Source organism: Micropterus salmoides, unplaced genomic scaffold, assembly GCF_014851395.1.
Source record: "Micropterus salmoides isolate LMB-PRFRI ecotype aquatic unplaced genomic scaffold, ASM1485139v1 Ms_hic_scaffold_18, whole genome shotgun sequence".
NCBI lineage: Eukaryota > Metazoa > Chordata > Actinopteri > Centrarchiformes > Centrarchidae > Micropterus > Micropterus salmoides.
The window spans coordinates 67989-95793 of NW_024040928.1; the positions used below are offsets into that span (position 1 = coordinate 67989).

The 27805-nt window shown below is 42.0% G+C and overlaps 1 protein-coding gene across 1 annotated transcript in view; it reads left to right on the forward strand.

Annotated features, from left to right (window-relative positions):
• Nucleotides 1-338: 338 nt before the first annotated feature.
• Nucleotides 339-27805, forward strand: part of ddhd1b (DDHD domain containing 1b) — a 50600-nt gene continuing 23133 nt past the window's right edge. Inside the window, exons 1-11 of the mRNA XM_038727273.1 lie at nt 339-1464; nt 2103-2279; nt 2483-2611; nt 4543-4690; nt 4787-4896; nt 8692-8798; nt 9199-9455; nt 9719-9794; nt 11912-12061; nt 12369-12433; nt 15665-15843. Coding sequence (XP_038583201.1) covers nt 714-1464; nt 2103-2279; nt 2483-2611; nt 4543-4690; nt 4787-4896; nt 8692-8798; nt 9199-9455; nt 9719-9794; nt 11912-12061; nt 12369-12433; nt 15665-15843 — 2149 coding nt within the window. The 5' untranslated portion in view covers nt 339-713. The remainder of the gene's footprint in view (nt 1465-2102; nt 2280-2482; nt 2612-4542; nt 4691-4786; nt 4897-8691; nt 8799-9198; nt 9456-9718; nt 9795-11911; nt 12062-12368; nt 12434-15664; nt 15844-27805) is intronic.

The window sequence follows — 27805 nt, forward strand, 5'->3', positions numbered from 1 at the left end:
ATAACCACTTTAAATGAACATGTTTATTTTAAATATGTTACTTTTCCTTGTATTTAGGCCAATACCTTACATCCATCAAGCCCAAGAAAGCTAGAACACATGCATGTTATTTATATGGTGAACCTGCCTTCAAATTAAAAGTGTATAATTAAATAGTAAAAATGGCTGCAAGCTATTTATTAAAAATACACAGTAAACAACAATACAAACTACTTGAACAGTTGTTTTTATCCTTCAATATATATCTCTCTTACATACTTTACTTTCTGCTAATATATTGCAGTTTTAAAATCCTCCAATTTATTTTGAATGTTTGAACAGGAAGTTAAATGTTGTCGTCGTCCCATTGCCACTATGGAGCGGCTGAGATGACCATTTTAGCTAAAACCGTTCATTGATTTTTTACTTTTTCACGAAAAAACGGGAACATGACCGAGGGAGTGTACCGGCAGGATATCCGGAGGTCGCAGTCAATGTTTTTAAATCTGGAGCTATAATGTAACGGCTCTGAACAATTCGGCACACAGATGTGACCAGCTGGGGAGAAAGACGCCGTTAATCTGGGATAACGTTAATTGTCTAGCGGTATCATCGTGGATTTTATTACACCCTTTACATGTATTGAGTGTACATATGTGGGTGTGTGTATATATATATATATATATATATATATATATATATATATATATATAGTTAAATGAATAACGTGAACCATGAGCAGTATGAAGGACACACCGACGATCCGCCAGCAGAGCTCGGAGAATAACTCTGTCAGCAGTAGTGAATGGGACATGGCAAACGATGTGTTTGTGTCCGGCTACGACGACACTCCGGTGGGAGACGTGGCCGCTGCCGGGGACGGGAACCCGGCGCAGCCCGGTTTGGACAGACACCTGCCTCTGTTAAGGCGGGACTCGCGTCGGTTATCTCAGGATGGCATGATGCTGGGCCTGGCTGGAGAGGAATATACGGGCTCATCGTATCTTTCCATCGACCCGAACTACACCGAAAGTGACGGGAATGTGACTGCCAAGAAGCGCATACGGTCCAACAGCTCTAGGCACCGCGGAGAGGTCGTCGCGGAGCTGGGGCCGGAGGAGGTCCGGTGGTTTTACAAAGAGGACAAGCGGACGTGGAAGCCATTCGTCGGACACGACTCTTTAAAAATCGAGATCGTCTATCGGAGATTCTGTGAGCAAAACCCCGACAAGGTCAAACGCCCTGTCGAACCCGGCGAGGCCGAGGGGAAGGAGGCATCCAGGTCCGGCGACAGTGGGGCGCTGGACAGTGGAAGTGTCCGGGCGGAGTCGGCGGTGCAGCGGGGCGGGGGGCAACGGCGCTCGGTGTCAGAGGAGATGAAGGACCCGGACGACATGAGCAACAGCGTGGAGGCAGTGTGTGTCAGAGGGGGGCTGTACGAAGTGGATATAAGGGAGAAGGAGTGCTACCCTGTTTACTGGAACCGTGAGCATGTCAATGATTTATGTCCATCCTGATACAGGTCTTAATCTACCATGGCATCACTGTTATCAGTACCATCAGCACTACCAGCCTGCACCACCTGTGACACCAACACCAGCACTCAGTTAGCAGTAGCTATTCTCAACACCACTGCTGTCTTCAGATGTCACTTACAATGAGATAAAGTCCTCACATTGGAGAAGCTTTTCTTTATAAATGACTTCAATAATGAATCGATTATTTATTCAAACTGTTGTCAATTGACTAATTGATTGATGGATGAATTGTGTCTTGTAAAAGGTATATGAATGAGTCACATGTATATAAATCCTGGTGAGCAGCAGCCTAAACATACTGGTGGATGTTTTTATTCATATTTATTTGAAATATGGAAAAACTGTGTTTCTAACACACACGCACACTGAACAGCTGACCAATCTGCAGCTGTGATACAGCATATAGCTTGTCGGATACTTTCAGCAGCATCAGTATTATTTCTGCTACTGCATAAATTTAACTACTAATACAGCTTTTGAAGACATTAAAGGACGGTGAAACAGGTTAAAAATATCCTGCCAGTGATCTTCTTCTTTCTGTCTTTGATATCAGTGTTGTATTACCACTTATGTTCTGTCCCTCAGAGCAAGACCGCATTCCTGTGATGAGGGGTCAGTGGTTCGTTGATGGAACGTGGCTTCCCCTGGAGGAGGATGAGAGTGACCTCATTGAGATGGAGCACCTCGCCCGTTTCCGAGGGCAACAGATGAGGGACACCTACGAGATGGAGATGGTGACCACCACAGTGGACAGCAAGGATGGTATATGTAGACATGTGTTTCTGTGTATGTGTGACAGACAAAGAGGATTAAGATGTGTGTGTGTGTGTACAGTCTGTATCATGACTTTTGTAAATGGTCTTGAAGTGCACACACACACACACACACACCCTGGGGAATGGTAAATTAATTATGCTGCATTAAGTGTGTCACTTGCTGTTAATCACTTTGTGGCTGTCTCCAAGCCATCCACAGCCTGAAGCTGAGCAGAAGTCATGTGGACTGGCACAGTGTGGATGAGGTGTACCTGTACAGTGACGCCACCACCTCCAAGATTGCACGCACCGTTACTCAGAAACTGGGCTTCTCTAAAGGTATATATAAAGGAACAATAGCACAGGACAAACACAAGAGATCTGATGGAAAGTGTTATTTAGCAAATCAGCGACCAGGTGAACAGTGTTGACATGTGTCTGTGATGTCATTTAGATGTATTTACACTGAAAAAATAGAGGTCGCTGCAGTCCGTGAGCAGTATTTGTGTTAAGAAATAACGGGCTTCTGGGTAACGTTAGTAGTTTGTTGTATATTTTTAGCATCTAAAGCAGTAACTGCTAGGTAAAATGCTAGTCTGTTCGAGGATGTCCCTACCCTAACCCTAACCCCCTAACCCTTTCTTATATACAGTCTATGGGATGTCTACAACTGTTAAACAGTAACTACAGCATGAGTCAGTGTACTGCATGACAGTGTCCTACACACATCCATTCCACTAGTTAGTGGTTTACTGCTGCTGCTTGTTTGGCCACAGATGCCTTTCTGAGCTGAAAATAACATCGGAGGCTCAGTTCAACTAAATAACAAAGAAAGTCATTTGTAGTGTTTAGAGCATTTAAAAGGTACATTTGGAAAACTCAGCAGTAGGGCTGCAGCTAACAATGATTTTAGTAGTCGAAGCTTCTATAGATTATTTCATTGATTCATCGATGCTTCGTTTAAGTACTTTTGCTTGGCAGCGCCTCCCCCCACCTCGGTAACGGGATTAGCTGTGTACGTTTATAGATGATTGATATTTATTTGTCCTTTCGGAAATTCATAGAGCCTGATTTACTAACATCCCAAATAAACAGTACTAAATTGTGTGTGCATTCTAAAATATTGCATGTGCAAATGTAGTACCTGTTATGGGTGATTTACTAAGAATTATTGCATAAATGACAACAGGAGCAAACACAATATAGGTGGCAGTATTTAAAGGAGGGTTTTGTGTCTTTTAATGGTTTTCGCCATGGAGAGCAGCCACTGTGTAAAAACCTTGGTTTATTTCATTCAGTGCATCCTGAGTACGTGGAAATCGTATGTACCAAGTACTTGGGACAGCACACCTAAAAAACTGCTTTGGGAACAAAAACAGATACAGTATGCTGGATTAACCTAGACGCGAGGAAATGGCAAAAGATCGTGCTTCATCCAGCCAGAGGGAACAATCACCGACTGTCCACACCGTGCCCGGTCGCTCTGCGATCTCCTGTCCCGGTACCCCCCAACGCCCCATTCCCTCTCCCATACCTAAAATGGCTTGTGTCGCTATTACGACTGGTGCGCTGTGATCGCTCCCTCTGGCTGGTGGATTTTACACGTGATCCATGCACTACTGCAGCTGGGGACTCTCCACAGCGCCACGCAACAAGTCAGGTCGAAACGAAATTTGCTGTATTGGCATGAATGTTAATACAACAGTATTGCCAACGCTAAAGGAAAATACAAAAGAAAACAATTCAATTCATATAGTCCATCGAATAAATAAAATAAAATAATTGTATTTCAATACATTGGAAATAGAATAATATTATCTAATATTGTTAATTTCTCTACATTTTCTTTCATTATAGCCGTGTCTCCTTCTGGCAAGGATAACAGCTGCCATCTCTGCGCAACACTTGGCAGTTTGCACCTTCCTTTCAAACGTATTAAATACAGATGCTGTTGCACTCACATGAAATTGCGTTTAGGCTTGCAATGAGGCCATAATGTTGATACAGCACTGTATTGGCCAATCGATGCAAGCGCACATAACTTTGTTAACGGGGTAACTGTGCTGTTTACCTGGTGACTTTTGACATTACAGTTAACTGCTGTATGATGCTGTATTGTGGAAAAATGGGACAAATAAAAAAATGTTGATGATGGGGATGCTTTGGGGGATTTCAGAAAAGTTATATAAAATGGTATTGACCACTTTAGTAGTCATTAGCTGGTAGTGTCAGAAAACAGACTGAACTCATGTTCCCTCTAATATCCTCAGCCTCCAGCAGCGGGACGCGTCTCCATCGGGGATACGTGGAGGAAGCAGCACCTGAGGACACCCCACCTGAAACCACACACATCGTCTTCGTGGTGCATGGCATCGGCCAAAAGATGGACCAGGGACGCATCATCAGGAATACCAGCATGTGAGATATTGAGAGGTTTCCGGTGGGAGCACAGAGAACTGAAAAAGGAATCAAAGCCATTACTGAAGTACTTGTTTTGTCTCTGGTGGTGTGCAGGATGAGAGACGCTGCCAGAAAGATGGAGGAGAAGCATTTCTCTGATCGCACCACGGAGCATGTTGAGTTCCTTCCTGTGGAGTGGAGGTCAAAACTGGCTCTGGATGGAGGTATGCTACACCTCAGCTCACGGCCATCCAAAACAAAATCTGAAGTGGCATTCTGGTTGGCTGCTCTGCCTTAAATGTGTTCAAATTACAGGCAGGTAAAATGCCTGGTTACACTATTCATGGGACTTTTTGAAAAAGCCCTGAATCTCAAAAAGATTTTTGTATCAAAAAAATATGAATGATCATGCATTAAAGCCCTTGAAAATAATATGATATGGTTGAGTCCTCTGCCCAAGCAGCAACATTGCTCCACACATTACTCAGCTTTTAGAGCGAGCACAAGAGAAGAGATAAAACCCCTTATTGATTTCAGATTCAAGACTCGTCAGTGACTTCTGAATTGTCCCTAGCAATAATTTTGATCAAAAAATTTAAATATCATCGCTGTTATCCATCAGTGTCTAATCAGTGTATTTGGTGCAGAAATGGGTACATCTGAAAATGATACATGTGCCACAGAACATTGGATGTGTTCAGGGTGGGACTCTTATCACATATGTAAAATTTGGGTCAGATCTGAGCATGTACAGTGAAGTCACAACAACTTCCTGTGTCATGGTAAAGAGTTTAACTTTGCCACCACACCACCGCCACGCCATTAACTGCAAATTCACAAGTTTTACAAATTATTTTTTTCTTTTCCTTCCTTTTCTTTCCTCCTTTCTTCCTTCCCTTCCCTTCTGAAGAGGAAGGAGAGGGAGAGAAGGGAGTGTTGACTGGGGGGGGTTGAGAAGATGAGGCAGAAAAATATGAACAGAGAAAAATAAATTAAAAACCACTGAGGTGAAAGAAAAATAAATAAATAAAATATAGCCATAAGCGACAATAATTAGGATCCAAGCAAGTCGTGAAAAACACAACATTTGAAATTTTCAGAGGAGAAGAACAGATGCAGACGACTTGAGAGATTGAAGTAATGAAAGAATTTGGACTTTGTGATAATTGCAGAAACGCAAACTTTACAGCATCACCTTGAGATCAGACAGTGTCATTATATGTAGCTGTATTATGTATTATATGTATTATATGACTACTGGGTGAAATGTTCAACCCACCTGCAACATTTTGTGTTTCAAAGTTTTAAAGTTTAAGCTGATCTAACACTTTTTAGCAGAGAAAAATAAGAAAGTATCACGGGATCCAAATTAAATGGAGACCTTATACTCAGTGTGATTGTCATCTGGGGATTTGAACCCTGGAACTTCAGATCTCCAGAGTAGGCGACTTATTGACTGAGCTACTGGGTGTTTCCATACACCTTTTCACAAAATGAGGTAGTGACGTGATGTGCCAGATCTGGATAGTTTTGTCAGTTTAAACTTAAAACGCTTAAACAACAGTCAAAATGTTGGTGAGAAACTTGGTAAGAAGACTTTTAGTTATGCTGCCCCATCCAGCCGGAACACATTGCAGACTGATTTGAAGTTGCAAAATCTTCTCTCATTTGGTAAATTTAAACACCACATGAAAGACTTGGAAGTAGATGTTATAAAGTGTTGTCACTGCTTTTAAAATAACTAAATCCTAAAACTGTACTTTTAAGTAGTCTAATGTCGTTTGTTTATGTATCGTAAGGGTCTTGTTAATTATTCTTTGTTGTTGTGCGTGTTCTTGGTGTTCGTATTAGTAACTGTGCATGGTCAATATCTTGCTATTTTGGCCGGGTCACTCTTGAAAAAGAGGTTTTAAATCTCAATGAGACCATCTGGTTAAATAAAAAATAAAAAATAATAATAAAAATAACTCATAACCTAATTATTATTGTTTTATTTTTGTTTCTGTTTTTCTGTTAACTTTTCTCCTTCCCCCTAGATTTTCTATTTCTGCTGCTATTAATATTATGGTGTCCATCACCTATGTAACATATACCCCTGTAACTAAATAGATAAGTAACTAGCTAGAGTCTATTAGTAGAACAATAGTATGATAATAGTTATATAATATGAGTACAGTGATTCAGATTCAGATTGTCCTTATCAAATCTCAGTTCCGATTCCTATATTCTAAGCTATAATCTGCCAACTGTCAACTTTAACAGGAAGTTTTTTTTCCCCTTAATTTATAAAATAAATGACTCTCTAATAAGGAATTATCTGTGATCTGTCAGCTGTTGAGCTACGACTCAGGAAAATACCAAAAAGGCTGAAGTCCATGGATATTGCTGTGAATAAGCAGATATCAATAACATATTTTGAAATCAACCGTAATGGATGTAACCTCTTCAACAAAATCTTATCAGCGCTCCTCCTTGCTCCTCTTCCTCTTCATGACTAAAGTGAAAGGACAGCTCACCTGTGTTTTATACCTAAGCGTGAGATGTTGGCATTGTCAGCATTCCTTCAGATTCACGTCGTGTTGAAGTAAATGCTTCGTCATGTTGGAGCCGCTTTCTCCCTTGCACCAAATGTCCTTATTGCAGGTGTTGCGTTTTGCTGTGTCATTGTCTTTCTTAGTGAAGCTAAGCCAAACCTTTTCTTTTTCAAGCATTTGCTGCGTTCCGCCATGGTCCAGGAATGGAAACTGAAGGAGACCAGGAGGCAGAGTCGCAGTCTAACACACTTCTCTGCTCCTCCATTTCAGCAGTTAGTCAAAATCCTATAGTGAGGGTGTCTGCCCCCCGACCATTGAAATTATTTAAATCAAAGGTAAACAGAAGAGGAGCTGTGCATAAAAACCTCATAAAAATTAAAATCACAAGTGCAATCGCGCAAAAGAATAGGAGAATTAAATGTGGACATAAGCTCTCTCTCTTCTAAAGGTGTACTAGTAAATGAACTAATATCAGATTATGATATTTATTTATTTTGTCTTACTGAAACCTGGCTGAGTGATGGAGAATATGTTTGCCTAAATGAATCCATCCCTCCCAGTCATATTAATACTCACATTCCTTGAGGCACAGGCCGAGGAGGTGGAGTTGCAGCTATCTTCGACTGTAGCCTACTAATCAGCTCTAAACCTAAACTAAACTATAACTCAGTTGAAAGCCTTGTTCCTGGCCTTTCGCACCCAAGTTGGAACTCACTGCAACCAATTCTTTTTGTTATAGTGTACCGAGCACCTGGTCAGTACTCTGAATTATTATCTGAATTTGCAGAGTTTTTGTCAACTTTAGTCCTTAAAACGGACAAAGTTATTATTGTAGGGGATTTTAATATTCATGTGGACGTTGAGAATGACTGCTTCAGTACTGTGTTAATCTTTCAATTAGATTCAATTGGCTTTTCTCAGAGTGTTCACAAACTGACTCACTGTTTTAACCACACCCTCGACCATGTATGGTATTGAAATCTGTGAAATATCTGACCACTATTTGACAACTTTTGAGTTCTCTCGCCCCCAACCGGTTGAGGCAGATGGCTAACTAACCTGAGCCATGGTTCTGCTCAAGGTTCCTTTTCTCTCAGTGGGAATTGTTGGGTTTCTGTAAATATCATCACAGAGTACGGTCTAGACCTGCTCTTTTATGAAAAGCACTCTGAGATAACTGTTGTCATGATTTGCTGTAATATAAATACAATTGAATTGAATAGAAGTACTCTCTTCGTCATGCTTTGTTGACGTACTGCGTAACAAATGATGTGACATTTGGTCTGCATATCAGGCCCTGGCAGATAAGTGACACTTTTATAGACTGTAAAATGCTCACTGCAGTTCAGTCAGGAGGTCCACTGACATGTGCAGAAAGTTAGAAACTCATACAGACTCCAAACGCACGGGGCTTAGAAATTTGGTAATGGTTCCAACTTGAATACCTGAAAATATATGTGATGTATTTGTATATTCTCCCTCCAGACACTGTGGATTCCATCACCCCAGACAAAGTGCGAGGTCTCAGAGACATGTTGAACAGCAGCGCCATGGACATCATGTACTACACCAGCCCTCTGTATAGAGATGAGGTGACACTAAGACTATACTGCACGATTGCTTTCCACTTCCCTTCAAGAAACACATTCAGCCTGAAGTTCAGCCTCCTTCTGTCTCCTCATAGCTGTGTTGCTGCACTTTGACATCCTGCTGGCAGTTTGGGAGCGTTAGTCCCATGACTCCAAATCAACTCCCCTCAGGCATAACTAAATCCTGGCTAAGCTGTTTTAATCCAACATGGCTGTATAGGACTGAATTATGGTCTACTGCCTGACTGTAAAATAATAGATGATTAAACAAGACTCTGAAGCATCAAACATAACCAAATCTACCTGAATCTTATTGACACAATTAAAGTTAAAGAGGCAAGTACCTCACAAATGTGTATATGTGTGTTACTTGTGTACTTGTTGTGTGTCTGTGTGTATGTAGATTACCAGGGGTTTGACTCTGGAGCTGAATCGTCTGTACTCACTCTTCTGCTCACGGAATCCAGACTTTGAGAAAAACGGGAAGGTGTCCATAGTGTCGCACTCGCTGGGTTGCGTCATCACCTTCGACATCATGACAGGCTGGGACCCCGTCCGCTTTCATCATCAAGAGGCGCCAGACCCGGAAGAGACAAAGGTCCGCTGGCCGAGTGATGAGGAGCGCCACCTTCAGGAGCAGCTGAGACTCACACGCCTCAGGTACTACCCAGGTTGTTGTCCTGGAACAGGTGAGGAGTTTGACTCTACATCTGTTCTGTCAGAATTGCACTACCTATGGTCACCAAAATTGCAAAAGCAGTTGGTTACAGGGAGTTGAACTTTTGGATAATGACACTGATTGAGTTTACCCTTGTGTTTGTCCTTGCATGAGGTTTTAGGAAAATATGTCCCTATCAGTGGTAAGCTGTAACTGCCTTACATTGGAGTAATTTTAATCTATGTATAATATTCATATATCCCAGGTTGAGAGATTTGGAGGATCAGTTCCAGGGTCTGCAGACATCGTCTTGTGTTGCAGTTCCACCCTTGAAATTCAAGGTAACGTTGATAAGTGTTGGACTCTTCATATCTTTATCTGTGTCCTAGATATGATTACAACTAAAAATCCTTTGACTCTAACTATAAACCCTCTTAATCAAACTACAAACCCTTTGACTCAACCTACAAACCCTCTGAATCAGACTACAAACCCTCTGATTCAAACTACAAACCCTCTGATTCAGACTACAAATCCTCTGATTCAAACTAGGAAACCCTCTGATTCAAAATAAATCCTCTGATTCAGACTTCAAACCCTCTGAATCAAACTACAAACCCCCTGACTCAAACTAGAAAACCCTCTGATTCAGACTACAAACCCTCTGATTCAAACTACAAACCCTCTGATTCAGACTACAAACCCTCTGATTCAGAATACAAACCCTCTGTTTCAAACTACAAACCCTCTGATTCAGACTAAAAAGCCTCTGATTCAAACTACACACCTTCTGATTCAGACTACAAACCCTCTGATTCAGACTAAAAAGCCTCTGATTCAGACTAAAAAGCCTCTGATTCAGACTACAATTCCTCTGATTCAAACTACAAACCCTCTGATTCAAACTACAAACCCTCTGTTTCAAACTACAAAGCCTCTGATTCAGACTAAAAAGCCTCTGATTCAGACTACAAAACCTATGATTCAGACTACAAACCCTCTGATTCAGACTACAAACCCTCTGATTCAAAATAAATAGCCTCTGATTCAGACTACAAACCCTCTGATTCAGACTACAAACCCTCTGATTCAAACTACACACCCTCTGATTCAGACTACAAAGCCTCTGATTCAGACTACAAACCCTCTGATTCAGACTACAAACCCTCTGATTCAAACTACACACCCTCTGATTCAGACTACAAAGCCTCTGATTCAGACTACAAACCCTCTGATTCAGACTACAAACCCTATGATTCAGACTACAAACCCTCTGATTCAAACTACAAACCCTCTGATTCAAACTAAAAGCCTCTGATTCAAACTACAAACCCTCTGATTCAAACTACAAACCCTCTGATTCAAACTACAAAGCCTCTGATTCAGACTACAAACCCTCTGTTTCAAACTACAAACCCTCTGATTCAAACTATAAACCCTCTGATTCAGACTACAAACCCTCTGATTCAAACTACAAACCCTCTGATTCAGACTACAAACCCTCTGATTCAAACTACAAACCCTCTGATTCAGACTACAAACCCTCTATTTCAAACTACAATCCCTCTGATTCAAACTACACACCCTCTGATTCAGACTACAAACCCTCTGATTCAGACTACAAACCCTCTGATTCAGACTACAAACCCTCTGATTCAAACTACAAAGCCTCTGATTCAGAATACAAACCCTCTGTTCCAGACTACAAACCCTCTGATTCAAACTATAAACCCTCTGATTCAGACTATAAACCCTCTGATTCAAACTACACACCCTCTGATTCAGACTACAAACCCTCTGATTCAGACTACAAACCCTCTGATTCAGACTACAAACCCTCTGATTCAAACTACAAACCCTCTGATTCAGACTACAAACCCTCTGATTCAGACTACAAACCCTCTGATTCAGACTACAAACCCTCTATTTCAAACTACAAACCCTCTGAATCAGACTACAAACCCTCTGATTCAAACTACACACCCTCTGATTCAGACTACAAACCCTCTGATTCAGACTACAAACCCTCTGATTCAGACTACAAGCCCTCTGAATCAGACTACAAACCCTCTGATTCAAACTATAAACCCTCTGATTCAGACTACAAACCCTCTGATTCAAACTACAAACCCTCTGATTCAGACTACAAACCCTCTGATTCAGACTACAAACCCTCTGATTCAGACCATCTGATTGAAACTACAAACCCTCTGAATCAAACAATGAATGAGATTTTTCATTGGAAGCAATGACACACACATATATATATATAGTTTTGATTAATGATTATTAAAAGAAGGTTTAGTGTCTATGTTATAAATAAATAATAATAAAGCAGCATATGGAATACATATACTGTCGGACACATTAGCCCACTACAGCGGTCCGGCAGTCCTCTGTAAGTCCTCTGTAACTCAGCACCTCTCCTGTTGAATTAACTCTGTTCTCTGTGTTGCAGGTAGAAAATTTCTTCTGCATGGGCTCTCCTCTGGCTGTTTTCTTGGCATTAAGAGGGATCCGGCCTGGAAACAACGGTGCGCAGGACCACATCCTTCCCACTTCTATCTGCAAACGCCTCTTCAACATATTCCATCCCACAGACCCTGTGGTGAGCTACAGTACACACAACTGAGTGTGTTACTATCCTGCTTCAATCGCAATTATCACCCACTTTTGTGATCAACCTATTGTCACATCTTTAGGGATGAGTTATGGCTTGTAATGAACATAACAGACTTTTATAGTATCCATTGAAAGGTTTTTTGTCTGTGGTGTTGCCATTATATTGCACAACAAAATGATTAAAACTATCATGACAAGCTGGCAATTACATTGAAGTAATGTGTGTTAATTTTTGATAAGTAATGTTGACAGGAACCCCCCTCTGCTCAAGCATTTGTATTTGTTTGTTTCAGGCATACAGATTGGAGCCTCTTATCTTAAAGCACTACAGTAACATTGCACCTGTTCAAATCCACTGGTAAGATATTACATTACATTTATTTAACTGCTGCTTTCATCCATAGTGACTTATAATAATTGCATTCAACCAGGTGGATACAACCAAGTAATTGCAGGAATCACGCAAAAACATTAATAAGTGCTGCATTTAGAAACAGAGGTCGGATGGCACACGCAGGGACACCAGACAGGAGCGATCTGCAGTAATATAGATGAGAGAGGACAAGACGAGAACCTGTGATGCCTCCTGGGTGAGGGGCAGATGGATTCTCCTGATGTTGTGGAGCATCAAATTGCAGGAGCGGTTCTAATAGTGATGTTGGCAGCGATACAAATGAATTGTTTCAGCTTATCCCTAGTTTCTGTCTCTTTACTTTTTAGGGCCCGAGCACGACCGTGCGAGGTCCCTATTGAATTTGCTCGGATTATATATATATATATATATATTTATTTTTTTATTTTTTTTCTGCAAAGTAGGCCCAAATGACATGGCCTAAACATACTCGAAAACTCACCAAAATTTGCAAACATGTCAGAACCGGTGAAAAATTTCGTATTCTACAAGTTTCGCACATGGGCGTGGCAAAATGACTCGCTAGCGCCACCTAGAAAATTGGAAAAGATTAGCCCCTCGTTCACGTTCAACCTACATGTACGAAATTTTCTGGGGACATGTATCGTATCAAGACGCACAAAAAAGCCTCAAGAACCCATAGCCTAAAGTCAACAGGAAGTCGGCCATTTTGAATTTTATGGCCATTTTTGGATGATTTACACACTTCGTACTTTAACGAACTCCTCCTAGGGATTTAGTCGGATCGACGTCAAATTTCTGCTGTGCCTTCTAAAGGCATTGAAGATGAAAAGTTGTGCTATTTGCGAGTTTTCGTCAAGGGGCGTGTCCGTGGCGTCGATGATTCGCAATGAAACAGGAAGTTGTTGTAACTTCAGTGTATATGCTCACATCTGGACCAAACTGTACATGTAGGATGAGAGTCCCGCCCTGAACACATGTACATGCTGACATTCACCCACAGTCATAGCGCCACCTGCTGGCAACAGGAAGTGACTTTTAACGAAGCAGCCCCCGCCGCACGTTTCACCTATGTGCACAAATTTTCTGTGGTACGTGTATCTTGTCCAGACGCACAAAAAAGTCTCTTGGAGCCATAGCCTAAACCCAACAGGAAGTCGGCCATTTTGAATTTTACGTCAAATTTTGGATGATTTACACACTTCGTACTTTAACGAACTCCTCCTAGGGATTTAGTCCGACCGACTTCAAATTTGTGCTGTGCCTTCTAAAGGCATTGAAGATGAAAAGTTGTGCTATTTGCGGGTTTTCGTCAATGGGTGTGTCCGTGGCGTGGCGTCAGAGATCAAGTCTTCGCCATGACACAGGAAGTTGTTGTAACTTCAGTGTACATGCTCACATCTGAACCAAACTTTACGTGCTTGATAACTCAAGGGGTCATCTTCTCTGCTATTGGTGGACCAGTCAGACAGGAGAGCTCTTACTCTGCCTGCAGACATCAACGATCTTGCCCCTCACACAGTCAGATGGCTTCCTTCAGTGCACTGAGGTGTTTAACAACTCTGAAGACAATACTACCAGCAATGTATTCCTTCTCTTTTCATGTAGATGCTCCGACAGACAGTGCTTTCAGTTTGCTGCATGCATGGACACAGAACTGCGGTATAGGGATAAGCACACGGTCAGCTGGCTGCAGCTAAATCTGGAGTGCACTCGTATTCAATTCTGTATGGTAAATTCAGTTTTAACGGAGCAGAGCGAGCTGACAGGCAGAGTTAGAGACTTTTTCTGTCCGTTTCTCTCTATACATAGACGTATGTTGCAGTCAGAGTCTTCTCTGAGATGCGAGCACGACATACAACACAATTTATCAAATTACACAACGGATATACAGTATGAAAATAAGATTGATTGGATTATACTCACAGGAAGTATAAAACCTGTTACATGCGTCTATTAAAAGTAAAGTAACACAAAAATGTCAGGGAAATTACTTTACTTAGATTTCAGGACTGCAGTTGTTCATTGGAAATACCTTCCTACCTTTCTGATAGGAAGCCTTCTTGAGGTGGTATAAAACATTTCTTCTTATATTCTGATTTGAGTTGTGGACAACTATGACCACATGAATTAAAAAAATTAAACATTTCACTGCCCAAGTCAGCTATAACACAAGTCTTGTTCATCAGACTACATGCTGTACAGTATTTGTGGACAGATTTTGTCCCAGGATTTATTATGCATTTCTTCTTCTTCGTTGCATGATTTAGAATAATAAGGTGAGAAATGGGTCTGTTCTGAGTTCATCCTGCACTGCAGCAGCTAATAAAGTCCATTTAATCCCAAAAACGGTTTTCTGTTAGGCAAGCTGGAGCAGAAAACAACTCACCTTTCTCAAGTTGTACAGTTATGTCACATGTGTATGAAGGTGGATCAAACAAGCTAATCCTAAATGTCAAAGTGGAGAGGAGCCTAGTAGGCCTATTTATTTTCATTCATTACACAATATGAATAAGCTATGCAGACAGTTGTAAAGAAAGAACATCTTTTTCTTCTGTTCTCTACTTGTTATAGTTACACAGTATTAGGGGTGTGGGCTGTATTAAAAGTATCCACTCTTCTCCCATAACCCTCTAACACACAATAACGATAAAATGTGTGCTGTTCTCACATTCTTCCTCTGTATGTACACATAAACAACAAGGCAGGGAAATATAAAAGGAATTTATTTTATTGTTTGGGTACATTATTGTTCAGTGTACATACTCACATCTGAAACAAACTTTACGTGCTTGATAACTCTCCCACCCCGCAGACATCTACACACCAATACCGATTTATATTCATAGCGGCAAGTGCTATGTAGCTCCACATAGGGGACACAGGAAGTGACATATAACACCTTCATGCGGCGTCATAACCGCGTAACAAATTCACAGCCGCACCGGCAGAGCTCCAGAATATGCAACTCGGCCGGCTCACACGCGGACGCGCTACAAGTGCGAGGGCCCGCCCAACGCTGCTTGCAGCTTTAATTTTTCATCTGTTACTTGTGAAATCATTTTGTTGTCTGAACAATTATCAATAAGCAATTAGCTTAAAATTTTAAAGGTCAGTCCGTTAGCTGTGTTTGAAGCTATGGTGTACCCAGTTTAATCAGCTGTAGAAAGAATGAGGAGTTCAGTGCCCTGAGGTTGATATGGATGTGATGTGTAGGTATAACACCACCAGCCCGACACCGTACGATCAGATCCGGCCCACGTTGCTCAACCTCCCAAAGGAGACCACATCTGTCTCAGATTCAGAGAGCATCCCCAGCCCCTGCACATCTCCCCCACAGGCCCGACGGCACTACGGGGAGTCCATCACCAGCCTGGGCAAGGCCAGCATCATGGGTAAGAACACATGGAGGGTTGTGGTTGCATGGATGACCAATTTAAGAAATAAACAAAAAGCAGGGAACCTGCTATGGATGTGAAAGACATTCAGTCACTGTGTACCTGATCTGAGCTGAGAGAAACTGGAGCCGCCTGCACTGCTCATACTGTAGCAAGACAAGCATGGTCCAAACCAATCAATACAACCAATTAGCTCTTTACTCTTCCTTTATGCATCAACTGCAGAGTGGAGACTAAAAGCACATTATAGACAGATGTTTTTTATATAAAACATCTGTTTTGCTCAGTCCACCAGCCACGCCATCAGTAGATATTGAGATACTGTTCCTTATTACTACTAAATATGTCCTCTTTATTGAGCTCTTACTCCACAAATCAGACAAATATGAAATAAGATGTGTGTCAAAGTAAAAAAACCTTTTTTGATAACTCATTTATGTGAACTATTCTGGGCAATCCATTCTTTTCACTTTGTTTATTAGTTTTCACATTAAAACAATATATGCAGAAGATCACAAGATCAAACTCACTGGAGCAAAAAAATTCCTTATTGTGGCGCTTCAGTGGTCGTTCCCTCTGGCTGGATGAAGTCTGATGATCCACTTATGTTTATGTTCAAGCTTATCTTAATTAGCCCACATTTAATCAGTCACTGCCATTGGCCAATTGTATCTGCTGCAGGTTTATCAAGTGTAACACACAAGCTACATAAATCAGACAGATTTAAAATCAAAATCAATATTTTTCCGTTTTGGTTTTAAAACAGAAAAACAAAAAATTACTAGTTTTTTTGTTTTTTACGATATGGTTTTGAAAGGAAATAATCAAAGAATGAACCATACACAGATTGTGTAGACTGCCTGCCTGGCCGTGGTGGAATCCATCTACGTTTATAGTTTAACGCAGGGGCGATTCTAGGATCAGACCTTTAGGGGTGCTCAGCCCCTAATGAGAATGTAGCATGCAGACAATGCTTTGCAAAAGTGTTCATTAATCGGTGGAGAGTATAAGTAGGCCTACTAGGGAGGAGCTGGTGCAGAGTGGAGTCAGGGGCGTCACTTTGTGTTGAACAATGGGGGTGACATAAGGGCTCAGATTAGGGGGGTGATGATACATTTGGGTCATGAGACATGACGATGCACGAGAACAAGACAAGAAGATTTTTAGCACCATTTCGATTAAATATTTGATGCAGAAATATATGTGCCCGTCTGGGGGTCCTCCCCAAAAGATTTTGAGTATTAAACTTGTAATTTCCTGCATTCTGGAGACATTTTCTGCTCCAATTTATGATGGAAATGTCTGTTAATACATGAGGGAAAAATGTATTGCATTGCATGTTTTCTTATTGTTCAAATAAACCTTTTCTCAGACCATTTTGATTTGCTAGTTAACATTTCTTGGTGCGAACTATTTTTCAGAACATTTTTAACAAATGCTTTAAAAAAGTGATGGACGCAAAATCAGCCATTTCAAAATGTGGTGGGGACATGTCCCCAGCATAAATGACACCTATGGGGTCAGTGAACCAGTTAGGGTCAGACAGCAGTGTGGAGCTGTGTGCTCGTGTTTACTCCCTCAGAGGAGGGAGGGTGTTAAAAGTGTCCTAAATAAGTGTTCATTCTTGTGTTTTCAGTTGAATCTTGGCTTGCTTTCTCTTTTAAGGACGTAGTTTTCTGTTGCTGATTGAGTTTAATTTGTCAGTATTATTGAATTGTTAATTAGGGCCCGAGCACGACCGTGTGAGGTCCCTATTGAATTTGCTCGGATTATATATATATTTAGGGCCCGAGCACGACTGTGCGAGGTCCCTATTGAATTTGCTCGGATTATTAGGGCCCGAGCACGACCGTGCGAGGTCCCTATTGAATTTGCTCGGATTATATATATATATATATATATATATATATATATATATATATATATATATATATATATATATATATATATATATATATATATAGGGCCCGAGCACGACCGTGCGAGGTCCCTATTGAATTTGCTCGGATTATATATATATATATTTTTTTTTTTTTCTGCAAAGTAGGCCCAAATGACATGGCCTAAACATACTCGAAAACTCACCAAAATTTGCAAACATCTCAGAACCGGTGAAAAATTTCGTATTCTACAAGTTTCGCACATGGGCGTGGCAAAATGACTCGCTAGCGCCACCTAGAAAATTGGAAAAGATTAGCCCCTCGTTCACGTTCAACCTACATGTACGAAATTTTCTGGGGACATGTATCGTATCAAGACGCACAAAAAAGCCTCAAGAACCCATAGCCTAAAGTCAACAGGAAGTCGGCCATTTTGAATTTTATGGCCATTTTTGGATGATTTACACACTTCGTACTTTAACGAACTCCTCCTAGGGATTTAGTCGGATCGACGTCAAATTTGTGCTGTGCCTTCTAAAGGCATTGACGATGAAAAGTTGTGCTATTTGCGAGTTTTCGTCAATGGGCGTGTCCGTGGCGTCGATGATTCGCCATGAAACAGGAAGTTGTTGTAACTTCAGTGTACATGCTCACATCTGCACCAAACTGTACATGTAGGATGAGAGTCCCGCCCTGAACACATGTACATGCTGATATTCACCCACAGTCATAGCGCCACCTGCTGTCAACGGGAAGTGACTTTAACGAAGCAGCCCCCGCCGCACGTTTCACCTACGTGCACGAATTTTCTGTGGTACGTGTATCTTGTCCAGACGCACAAAAAAGTCTCTTGGAGCCATAGCCTAAACCCAACAGGAAGTCGGCCATTTTGAATTTTACGTCACATTTTGGATGATTTACACACTTCGTACTTTAACGAACTCCTCCTAGGGATTTAGTCCGACCGACCTCAAATTTCTGCTGTGCCTTCTAAAGGCATTGAAGATGAAAAGTTGTGCTATTTGCAAGTTTTCGTCAATGGGCGTGTCCGTGGCGTGGCGTCAAAGATCAGCTCTTCGCCATGACACGGAAGTTGTCGTAACTTCAGTGTACATGCTCACATCTGCACCAAACTGTACATGTAGGATGAGAGTCCCGCCCTGAACACATGTACATGCTGATATTCACCCACAGTCATAGCGCCACCTGCTGGCAACGGAAGTGACTTTTAACGAAGCAGCCCCCGCCGCACGTTTCACCTACGTGCACGAATTTTCTGTGGTACGTGTATCTTGTCCAGACGCACAAAAAAGCCTCTTGGAGCCATAGCCTAAACCCAACAGGAAGTCGGCCATTTTGAATTTTACGTCAATTTTGGATGATTTACACACTTCGTACTTTAACGAACTCCTCCTAGGGATTTAGTCCGACCGACCTCAAATTTCTGCTGTGCCTTCTAAAGGCATTGAAGATGAAAAGTTGTGCTATTTGCAAGTTTTCGTCAATGGGCGTGTCCGTGGCGTGGCGTCAAAGATCAGCTCTTCGCCATGACACGGAAGTTGTCGTAACTTCAGTGTACATGCTCACATCTGCACCAAACTGTACATGTAGGATGAGAGTCCCGCCCTGAACACATGTACATGCTGACATTCACCCACAGTCATAGCGCCACCTGCTGGCAACGGAAGTGACTTTTAACGAAGCAGCCCCCGCTGCACGTTTCACCTACGTGCACGAATTTTCTGTGGTACGTGTATCTTGTCCAGACGCACAAAAAAGTCTCTTGGAGCCATAGCCTAAACCCAACAGGAAGTCGGCCATTTTGAATTTTACGTCAAATTTTGGATGATTTACACACTTCGTACTTTAACGAACTCCTCCTAGGGATTTAGTCCGACCGACCTCAAATTTCTGCTGTGCCTTCTAAAGGCATTGAAGATGAAAAGTTGTGCTATTTGCAAGTTTTCGTCAATGGGCGTGTCCGTGGCGTGGCGTCAAAGATCAGCTCTTCGCCATGACACGGAAGTTGTCGTAACTTCAGTGTACATGCTCACATCTGCACCAAACTGTACATGTAGGATGAGAGTCCCGCCCTGAACACATGTACATGCTGATATTCACCCACAGTCATAGCGCCACCTGCTGGCAACGGGAAGTGACTTTTAACGAAGCAGCCCCCGCCGCACGTTTCACCTACGTGCACGAATTTTCTGTGGTACGTGTATCTTGTCCAGACGCACAAAAAAGCCTCTTGGAGCGATGCCCTAAAATCAACAGGAAGTCGGCCATTTTGAATTTTACGTCAAATTTTGGATATTTACACACTTGTACTTTAACGAACTCCTCCTAGGGATTTAGTCCGACCGACCTCAAATTTCTGCTGTGCCTTCTAAAGGCATTGAAGATGAAAAGTTGTGCTATTTGCAAGTTTTCGTCAATGGGCGTGTCCGTGGCGTGGCGTCAAAGATCAACTCTTCGCCATGACACGGAAGTTGTCGTAACTTCAGTGTACATGCTCACATCTGCACCAAACTGTACATGTAGGATGAGAGTCCCGCCCTGAACACATGTACATGCTGACATTCACCCACAGTCATAGCGCCACCTGCTGGCAACAGGAAGTGACTTTTAACGAAGCAGCCCCTGCCGCACGTTTCACCTACGTGCACGAATTTTCTGTGGTACGTGTATCTTGTCCAGACGCACAAAAAAGCCTCTTGGAGCGATGCCCTAAAATCAACAGGAAGTCGGCCATTTTGAATTTTACGTCAAATTTTGGATGATTTACACACTTCGTACTTTAACGAACTCCTCCTAGGGATTTAGTCCGACCGACTTCAAATTTCTGCTGTGCCTTCTAAAGGCATTGAAGATGAAAAGTTGTGCTATTTGTGAGTTTTCGTCAATGGGTGTGTCCGTGGCGTGGCGTCAGAGATCAAGTCTTCGCCATGAAACAGGAAGTTGTTGTAACTTCAGTGTACATGCTCACATCTGCACCAAACTGTACATGTAGGATGAGAGTCCCGCCCTGAACACATGTACATGCTGATATTCACCCACAGTCATAGCGCCACCTGCTGTCAACGGGAAGTGACTTTTAACGAAGCAGCCCCCGCCGCACGTTTCACCTACGTGCACGAATTTTCTGTGGTACGTGTATCTTGTCCAGACGCACAAAAAAGTCTCTTGGAGCCATAGCCTAAACCCAACAGGAAGTCGGCCATTTTGAATTTTACGTCACATTTTGGATGATTTACACACTTCGTACTTTAACGAACTCCTCCTAGGGATTTAGTCCGACCGACCTCAAATTTCTGCTGTGCCTTCTAAAGGCATTGAAGATGAAAAGTTGTGCTATTTGCAAGTTTTCGTCAATGGGCGTGTCCGTGGCGTGGCGTCAAAGATCAGCTCTTCGCCATGACACGGAAGTTGTCGTAACTTCAGTGTACATGCTCACATCTGCACCAAACTGTACATGTAGGATGAGAGTCCCGCCCTGAACACATGTACATGCTGATATTCACCCACAGTCATAGCGCCACCTGCTGGCAACGGGAAGTGACTTTTAACGAAGCAGCCCCCGCCGCACGTTTCACCTACGTGCACGAATTTTCTGTGGTACGTGTATCTTGTCCAGACGCACAAAAAAGTCTCTTGGAGCCATAGCCTAAACCCAACAGGAAGTCGGCCATTTTGAATTTTACGTCACATTTTGGATGATTTACACACTTCGTACTTTAACGAACTCCTCCTAGGGATTTAGTCCGACCGACCTCAAATTTCTGCTGTGCCTTCTAAAGGCATTGAAGATGAAAAGTTGTGCTATTTGCAAGTTTTCGTCAATGGGCGTGTCCGTGGCGTGGCGTCAAAGATCAGCTCTTCGCCATGACACGGAAGTTGTCGTAACTTCAGTGTACATGCTCACATCTGCACCAAACTGTACATGTAGGATGAGAGTCCCGCCCTGAACACATGTACATGCTGATATTCACCCACAGTCATAGCGCCACCTGCTGTCAACGGGAAGTGACTTTTAACGAAGCAGCCCCCGCTGCACGTTTCACCTACGTGCACGAATTTTCTGTGGTACGTGTATCTTGTCCAGACGCACAAAAAAGTCTCTTGGAGCCATAGCCTGAACCCAACAGGAAGTCGGCCATTTTGAATTTTACGTCACATTTTGGATGATTTACACACTTCGTACTTTAACGAACTCCTCCTAGGGATTTAGTCCGACCGACCTCAAATTTCTGCTGTGCCTTCTAAAGGCATTGAAGATGAAAAGTTGTGCTATTTGCAAGTTTTCGTCAATGGGCGTGTCCGTGGCGTGGCGTCAAAGATCAGCTCTTCGCCATGACACGGAAGTTGTCGTAACTTCAGTGTACATGCTCACATCTGCACCAAACTGTACATGTAGGATGAGAGTCCCGCCCTGAACACATGTACATGCTGATATTCACCCACAGTCATAGCGCCACCTGCTGGCAACGGGAAGTGACTTTTAACGAAGCAGCCCCCGCCGCACGTTTCACCTACGTGCACGAATTTTCTGTGGTACGTGTATCTTGTCCAGACGCACAAAAAAGCCTCTTGGAGCGATGCCCTAAAATCAACAGGAAGTCGGCCATTTTGAATTTTACGTCAAATTTTGGATAATTTACACACTTTGTACTTTAACGAACTCCTCCTAGGGATTTAGTCCGACCGACCTCAAATTTCTGCTGTGCCTTCTAAAGGCATTGAAGATGAAAAGTTGTGCTATTTGCAAGTTTTCGTCAATGGGCGTGTCCGTGGCGTGGCGTCAAAGATCAACTCTTCGCCATGACACGGAAGTTGTCGTAACTTCAGTGTACATGCTCACATCTGCACCAAACTGTACATGTAGGATGAGAGTCCCGCCCTGAACACATGTACATGCTGACATTCACCCACAGTCATAGCGCCACCTGCTGGCAACAGGAAGTGACTTTTAACGAAGCAGCCCCTGCCGCACGTTTCACCTACGTGCACGAATTTTCTGTGGTACGTGTATCTTGTCCAGACGCACAAAAAAGCCTCTTGGAGCGATGCCCTAAAATCAACAGGAAGTCGGCCATTTTGAATTTTACGTCAAATTTTGGATGATTTACACACTTCGTACTTTAACGAACTCCTCCTAGGGATTTAGTCCGACCGACTTCAAATTTCTGCTGTGCCTTCTAAAGGCATTGAAGATGAAAAGTTGTGCTATTTGTGAGTTTTCGTCAATGGGTGTGTCCGTGGCGTGGCGTCAGAGATCAAGTCTTCGCCATGACACAGGAAGTTGTTGTAACTTCAGTGTACATGCTCACATCTGCACCAAACTATACATGTAGGATGAGAGTCCCGCCCTGAACACATGTACATGCTGACATTCACCCACAGTCATAGCGCCACCTGCTGGCAACAGGAAGTGACTTTTAACGAAGCAGCCCCCGCCGCACGTTTCACCTACGTGCACGAATTTTCTGTGGTACGTGTATCTTGTCCAGACGCACAAAAAAGCCTCTTGGAGCGATGCCCTAAAATCAACAGGAAGTCGGCCATTTTGAATTTTACGTCAAATTTTGGATGATTTACACACTTTGTACTTTAACGAACTCCTCCTAGGGATTTAGTCCGACCGACTTCAAATTTGTGCTGTGCCTTCTAAAGGCATTGAAGATGAAAAGTTGTGCTATTTGCAAGTTTTCGTCAATGGGCGTGTCCGTGGCGTGGCGTCAGAGATCAAGTCTTCGCCATGACACAGGAAGTTGTTGTAACTTCAGTGTACATGCTCACATCTGGACCAAACTTTACGTGCTTGATAACTCAAGGGGTCATCTTCTCTGCTATTGGTGGACCAGTCAGACAGGAGAGCTCCTACTCTGCCTGCAGACATCAACGATCTTGCCCCTCACACAGTCAGATGGCTTCCTTCAGTGCACTGAGGTGTTTAACAACTCTGAAGACAATACTACCAGCAATGTATTCCTTCTCTTTTCATGTAGATGCTCCAACAGACAGTGCTTTCAGTTTGCTGCATGCATGGACACAGACCTGCGGTATAGGAAGAAGCACACGGTCAGCTGGCTGCAGCTAAATCTGGAGTGCACTCGTATTCAATTCTGTATGGTAAATTCAGTTTTAACGGAGCAGAGCGAGCTGACAGGCAGAGTTAGAGACTTTTTCTGTCCGTTTCTCTCTTTACAAAGACGCATGTTGCAGTCAGAGTCTTCTCTGAGATGCGAGCACGACATACAACACAATTTATCAAATTACACATCGGATATACAGTATGAAAATAAGATTGATTGGATTATACTCACAGGAAGTATAAAACCTGTTACATGCGTCTATTAAAAGTAAAGTAACACAAAAATGTCAGGGAAATTACTTTACTTAGATTTCAGGACTGCAGTTGTACATTTGAAATACCTTCCTACCTTTCTGATAGGAAGCCTTCTTGAGGTGGTATAAAACATTTCTTCTTATATTCTGATTTGAGTTGTGGACAACTATGACCACATGAATTAAAAAAATTAAACATTTCACTGCCCAAGTCAGCTATAACACAAGTCTTGTTCATTAGACTACATGCTGTACAGTATTTGTGGACAGATTTTGTCCCAGGATTTATTATGCATTTCTTCTTCTTCGTTGCATGGTTTAGAATAATAAGGTGAGAAATGAGTCTGTTCTGAGTTCATCCTGCACTGCAGCAGCTAATAAAGTCCATTTAATCCCAAAAAGGCTTTTCTTTTAGGCAGGCTGGAGCAGAAAACAACTCACCTTTCTCAAGTTGTACAGTAATGTCACATGTGTATGAAGGTGGATCAAACAAGCTAATCTTAAATGTCAAAGTAGAGAGGAGCCTAGTAGGCCTATTTATTTTCATTCATTACACAATATGAATAAGCTATGCAGACAGTTGTAAAGAAAGAACATCTTTTTCTTCTGTTCTCTACTTGTTATAGTTACACAGTATTAGGGGTGTGGGCTGTATTAAAAGTATCCACTGTTCTCCCATGCTCTAACACACAGTAACGATGAAATGTGTGCTGTTCTCACATTCTTCCTCTGTATGTACACATAAACAACAAGGCAGGGAAATATAAAAGGAATTTATTTTATTGTTTGGGTACATTATTGTTCAGTGTACATACTCACATCTGAAACAAACTTTACGTGCTTGATAACTGTCCCACCCCGCAGACATCTACACGCCAATACCGATTTATATTCATAGCGGCAAGTGCTATGTAGCTCCACATAGGGGACACAGGAAGTGACATATAACACCTTCATGCGGCGTCATAACCGCATAGCAAATTCACAGCCGCACCGGCAGAGCTCCAGAATATGCAACTCGGCCGGCTCACACGCGGACGCGCTTACAAGTGCGAGGGCCCGCCCAACGCTGCTTGCAGCTTTAATTGTTCTTGTTTTTATTTTTTTTATTCTTCAGCCACTAATTCCACTACTGCAACCTAGACGGTAACTGCCAGGGACGCGAAACTCATAGGGTGGGTACAAGCCACTGCAAGTAACACAGGCGCAAAAATCCGCACACCTCTAGGGGGCACAATAAGTAAGGTCAACACGTTTGGGCTTGGAACTCCCGCTCAAGAAGGCGGATATCTAAAAACCTTATATCCACGCGTTCAGGGGTTCGAGCTGAATCTCATGGGATAGGCCATGCCCATTTCCGTCTAAACTTTTTTTTTGCTATATTGCTAAAACTGAAAATCTATTTTAATTAACTCCTCCAAAGCCGCAAGTCCGATCGACACCAAACTTGGCATGGATAATCTCTGGACCAAGCTGATGACAGTTTGTAGAGGAAATTTTGATCCAACAAAAAACTGCCCAATTATAGGCTAACAAGTGTTTGCGAAAAACGCTATAAACAGGAAATGAGGTCATATCTTCGCTTTGGAATGGCCGATCAACACCAAATTTGGAGCCTTAATGTGGGAGCCCCCCCTGAGGACCTCTGCAAAATGTAGTGCAACTCACCCCTAGATGGCGCTATTTAATCCGAAAAAATTGTTCCTCTATAACCACAACTTACATTGACATGAAACCACAGCTGAATTGTTCAGCATGGTCTCCTTACTACAGGCACCAAAGTTCACAAAAATATTCCCATAGGTGGCGCTGTTATTGCAGATTAAAGACGTAAAATAAAATCCCATTGACTTACATGCATTTTATATCTCCATAACCACAAGCCCAACTCATACAAAATTATTCCCCATGGGGCCCTGATGAAACCTGATGAATTTTGTGCAATTCGGCCTAAAGGTGGCGCTATAATCAAAGCTCAAATACACCATTAATTTCAATGGGATTTTGAACCAAAGGACATTTTGCCTCATAACTACACGCCAATACATTGCACATTCATAAACCTTATGTCTGCGTGTTTCGGGGATGCTGCCGATTCCGATGGTATAGGACACGCCTCTGTGCAATGACGTTTTCGTTTTGCTAAATTGCAAAAACTGAAAAACCTATTTTAACTAACTCCTCCGAAACCGCAAGTCTGATTTGCAAGGAAATTGCCACGGACGATCTCTGGATTGAGCCGATAAAAGCTTGTAGAGGGAATTTTGACCCGACAAAAAATTCCCAATTGCAAGCTAACAAATATTTGCGAAAACACAAAAAATAGGAAGTATAACATATCTCAGGCTTGGAAAGGCCGATCAACACAAAACTTGAGGACCTTATGTGGGGGCTGTGCAAAATTTGGTACAGTTAACCCCTAGTTAGCGCTATTCAAAAAAATCCCATTGACTTACTTGCATTTTGTATCTCCATAACCACGTTATGTCCGAATGACACCAAATTTGGGTCAGTTCTTCCCCATGGGCCCCTGATAACACCTAAAAAAATTGGTGCAATTCCGCTTACAGGTGGCGCTAAAATCCAAGCTGAAATCTCTCACTAAATCCCATTCATTCCTAGGGCATTTTCAAAGACAGGACATTTCGCCTTTTTTTTGATTGGCCCATCAACACCATACATGGGGACCTCATGCGGCACGACGGCGGGGCGCTCGGGCCAACTCTGGACCCCGCTTATAACTGCTTGCAGTTCTAGTTTTACATTTATTCTTTTTCACAGTAACTAGTAGTGTAACAGATTACTATTTACAAAACAATATTATTATTCTTATTATTATTACAGTTACTAATCCAAGTAACGCTGCGGTACAGAGTTACTGAATGTACCATCCTTGGTATGAATGCGCAACTGGGCATCAGGTCAGCTGCACTGGATCTGATCAAGTCAGTTGTTATTATAATGTTACTATATTACTAACTATAACTATACTCTCAGCTTATTCAATAAATTTTCATATACTGTGTAGTTACTACTAGTTTAGGCCTATTATGAATATTATATTCCATTTAACAGTGCTGGGAAGTAACTAGTTACATGTAATTTTGTTACGTAATTTAATTACAAATGAACTGTAACTAATATGTTAAAGTTACTGGAGAAAATGTGTATTTAAATCAGTTATTTCTGAAAATGTTCATGATAACATCGGGGGTTACATCTGAACATTTTCTATAAAAAGCTCGGCTATATATTAAATAATATTAATTAATTAATTAATTTAGTTATTTCACCAAGGTGATTATCCCAAGAGACATTTTATAAGTATTTTGTTATCCCTGATAGAAAGTGTTCCCCCTGCCGCCGGAGCATGCGTGCATTCAATGGTGAAGGTGGATTTTCGACTTCACAAAAGTAAATGAAAAATATCACGTTTCATCCATCATTTTAGTATTGTTTTATCAACAAGGTTTTTGCAGAGCCCAGAACCCTTTTATAGGCTAACATTAACGATACGTGTAATTGAACTTTGTATTATTCATTGCACTGAATTGAGAATGACTAAATTATTATCATAACAATTTAATAATGCATTTAAACAGCACTTTTCATACACAAAAAGTGATAACAGTAGCCTACTGGTCCAACCAGGCTGAACATGCAGTCTGCCAAAATACGTATCCCCAAAATGCACAGATGATGGCCTAGTATTTAATACTGTGTACTTCACA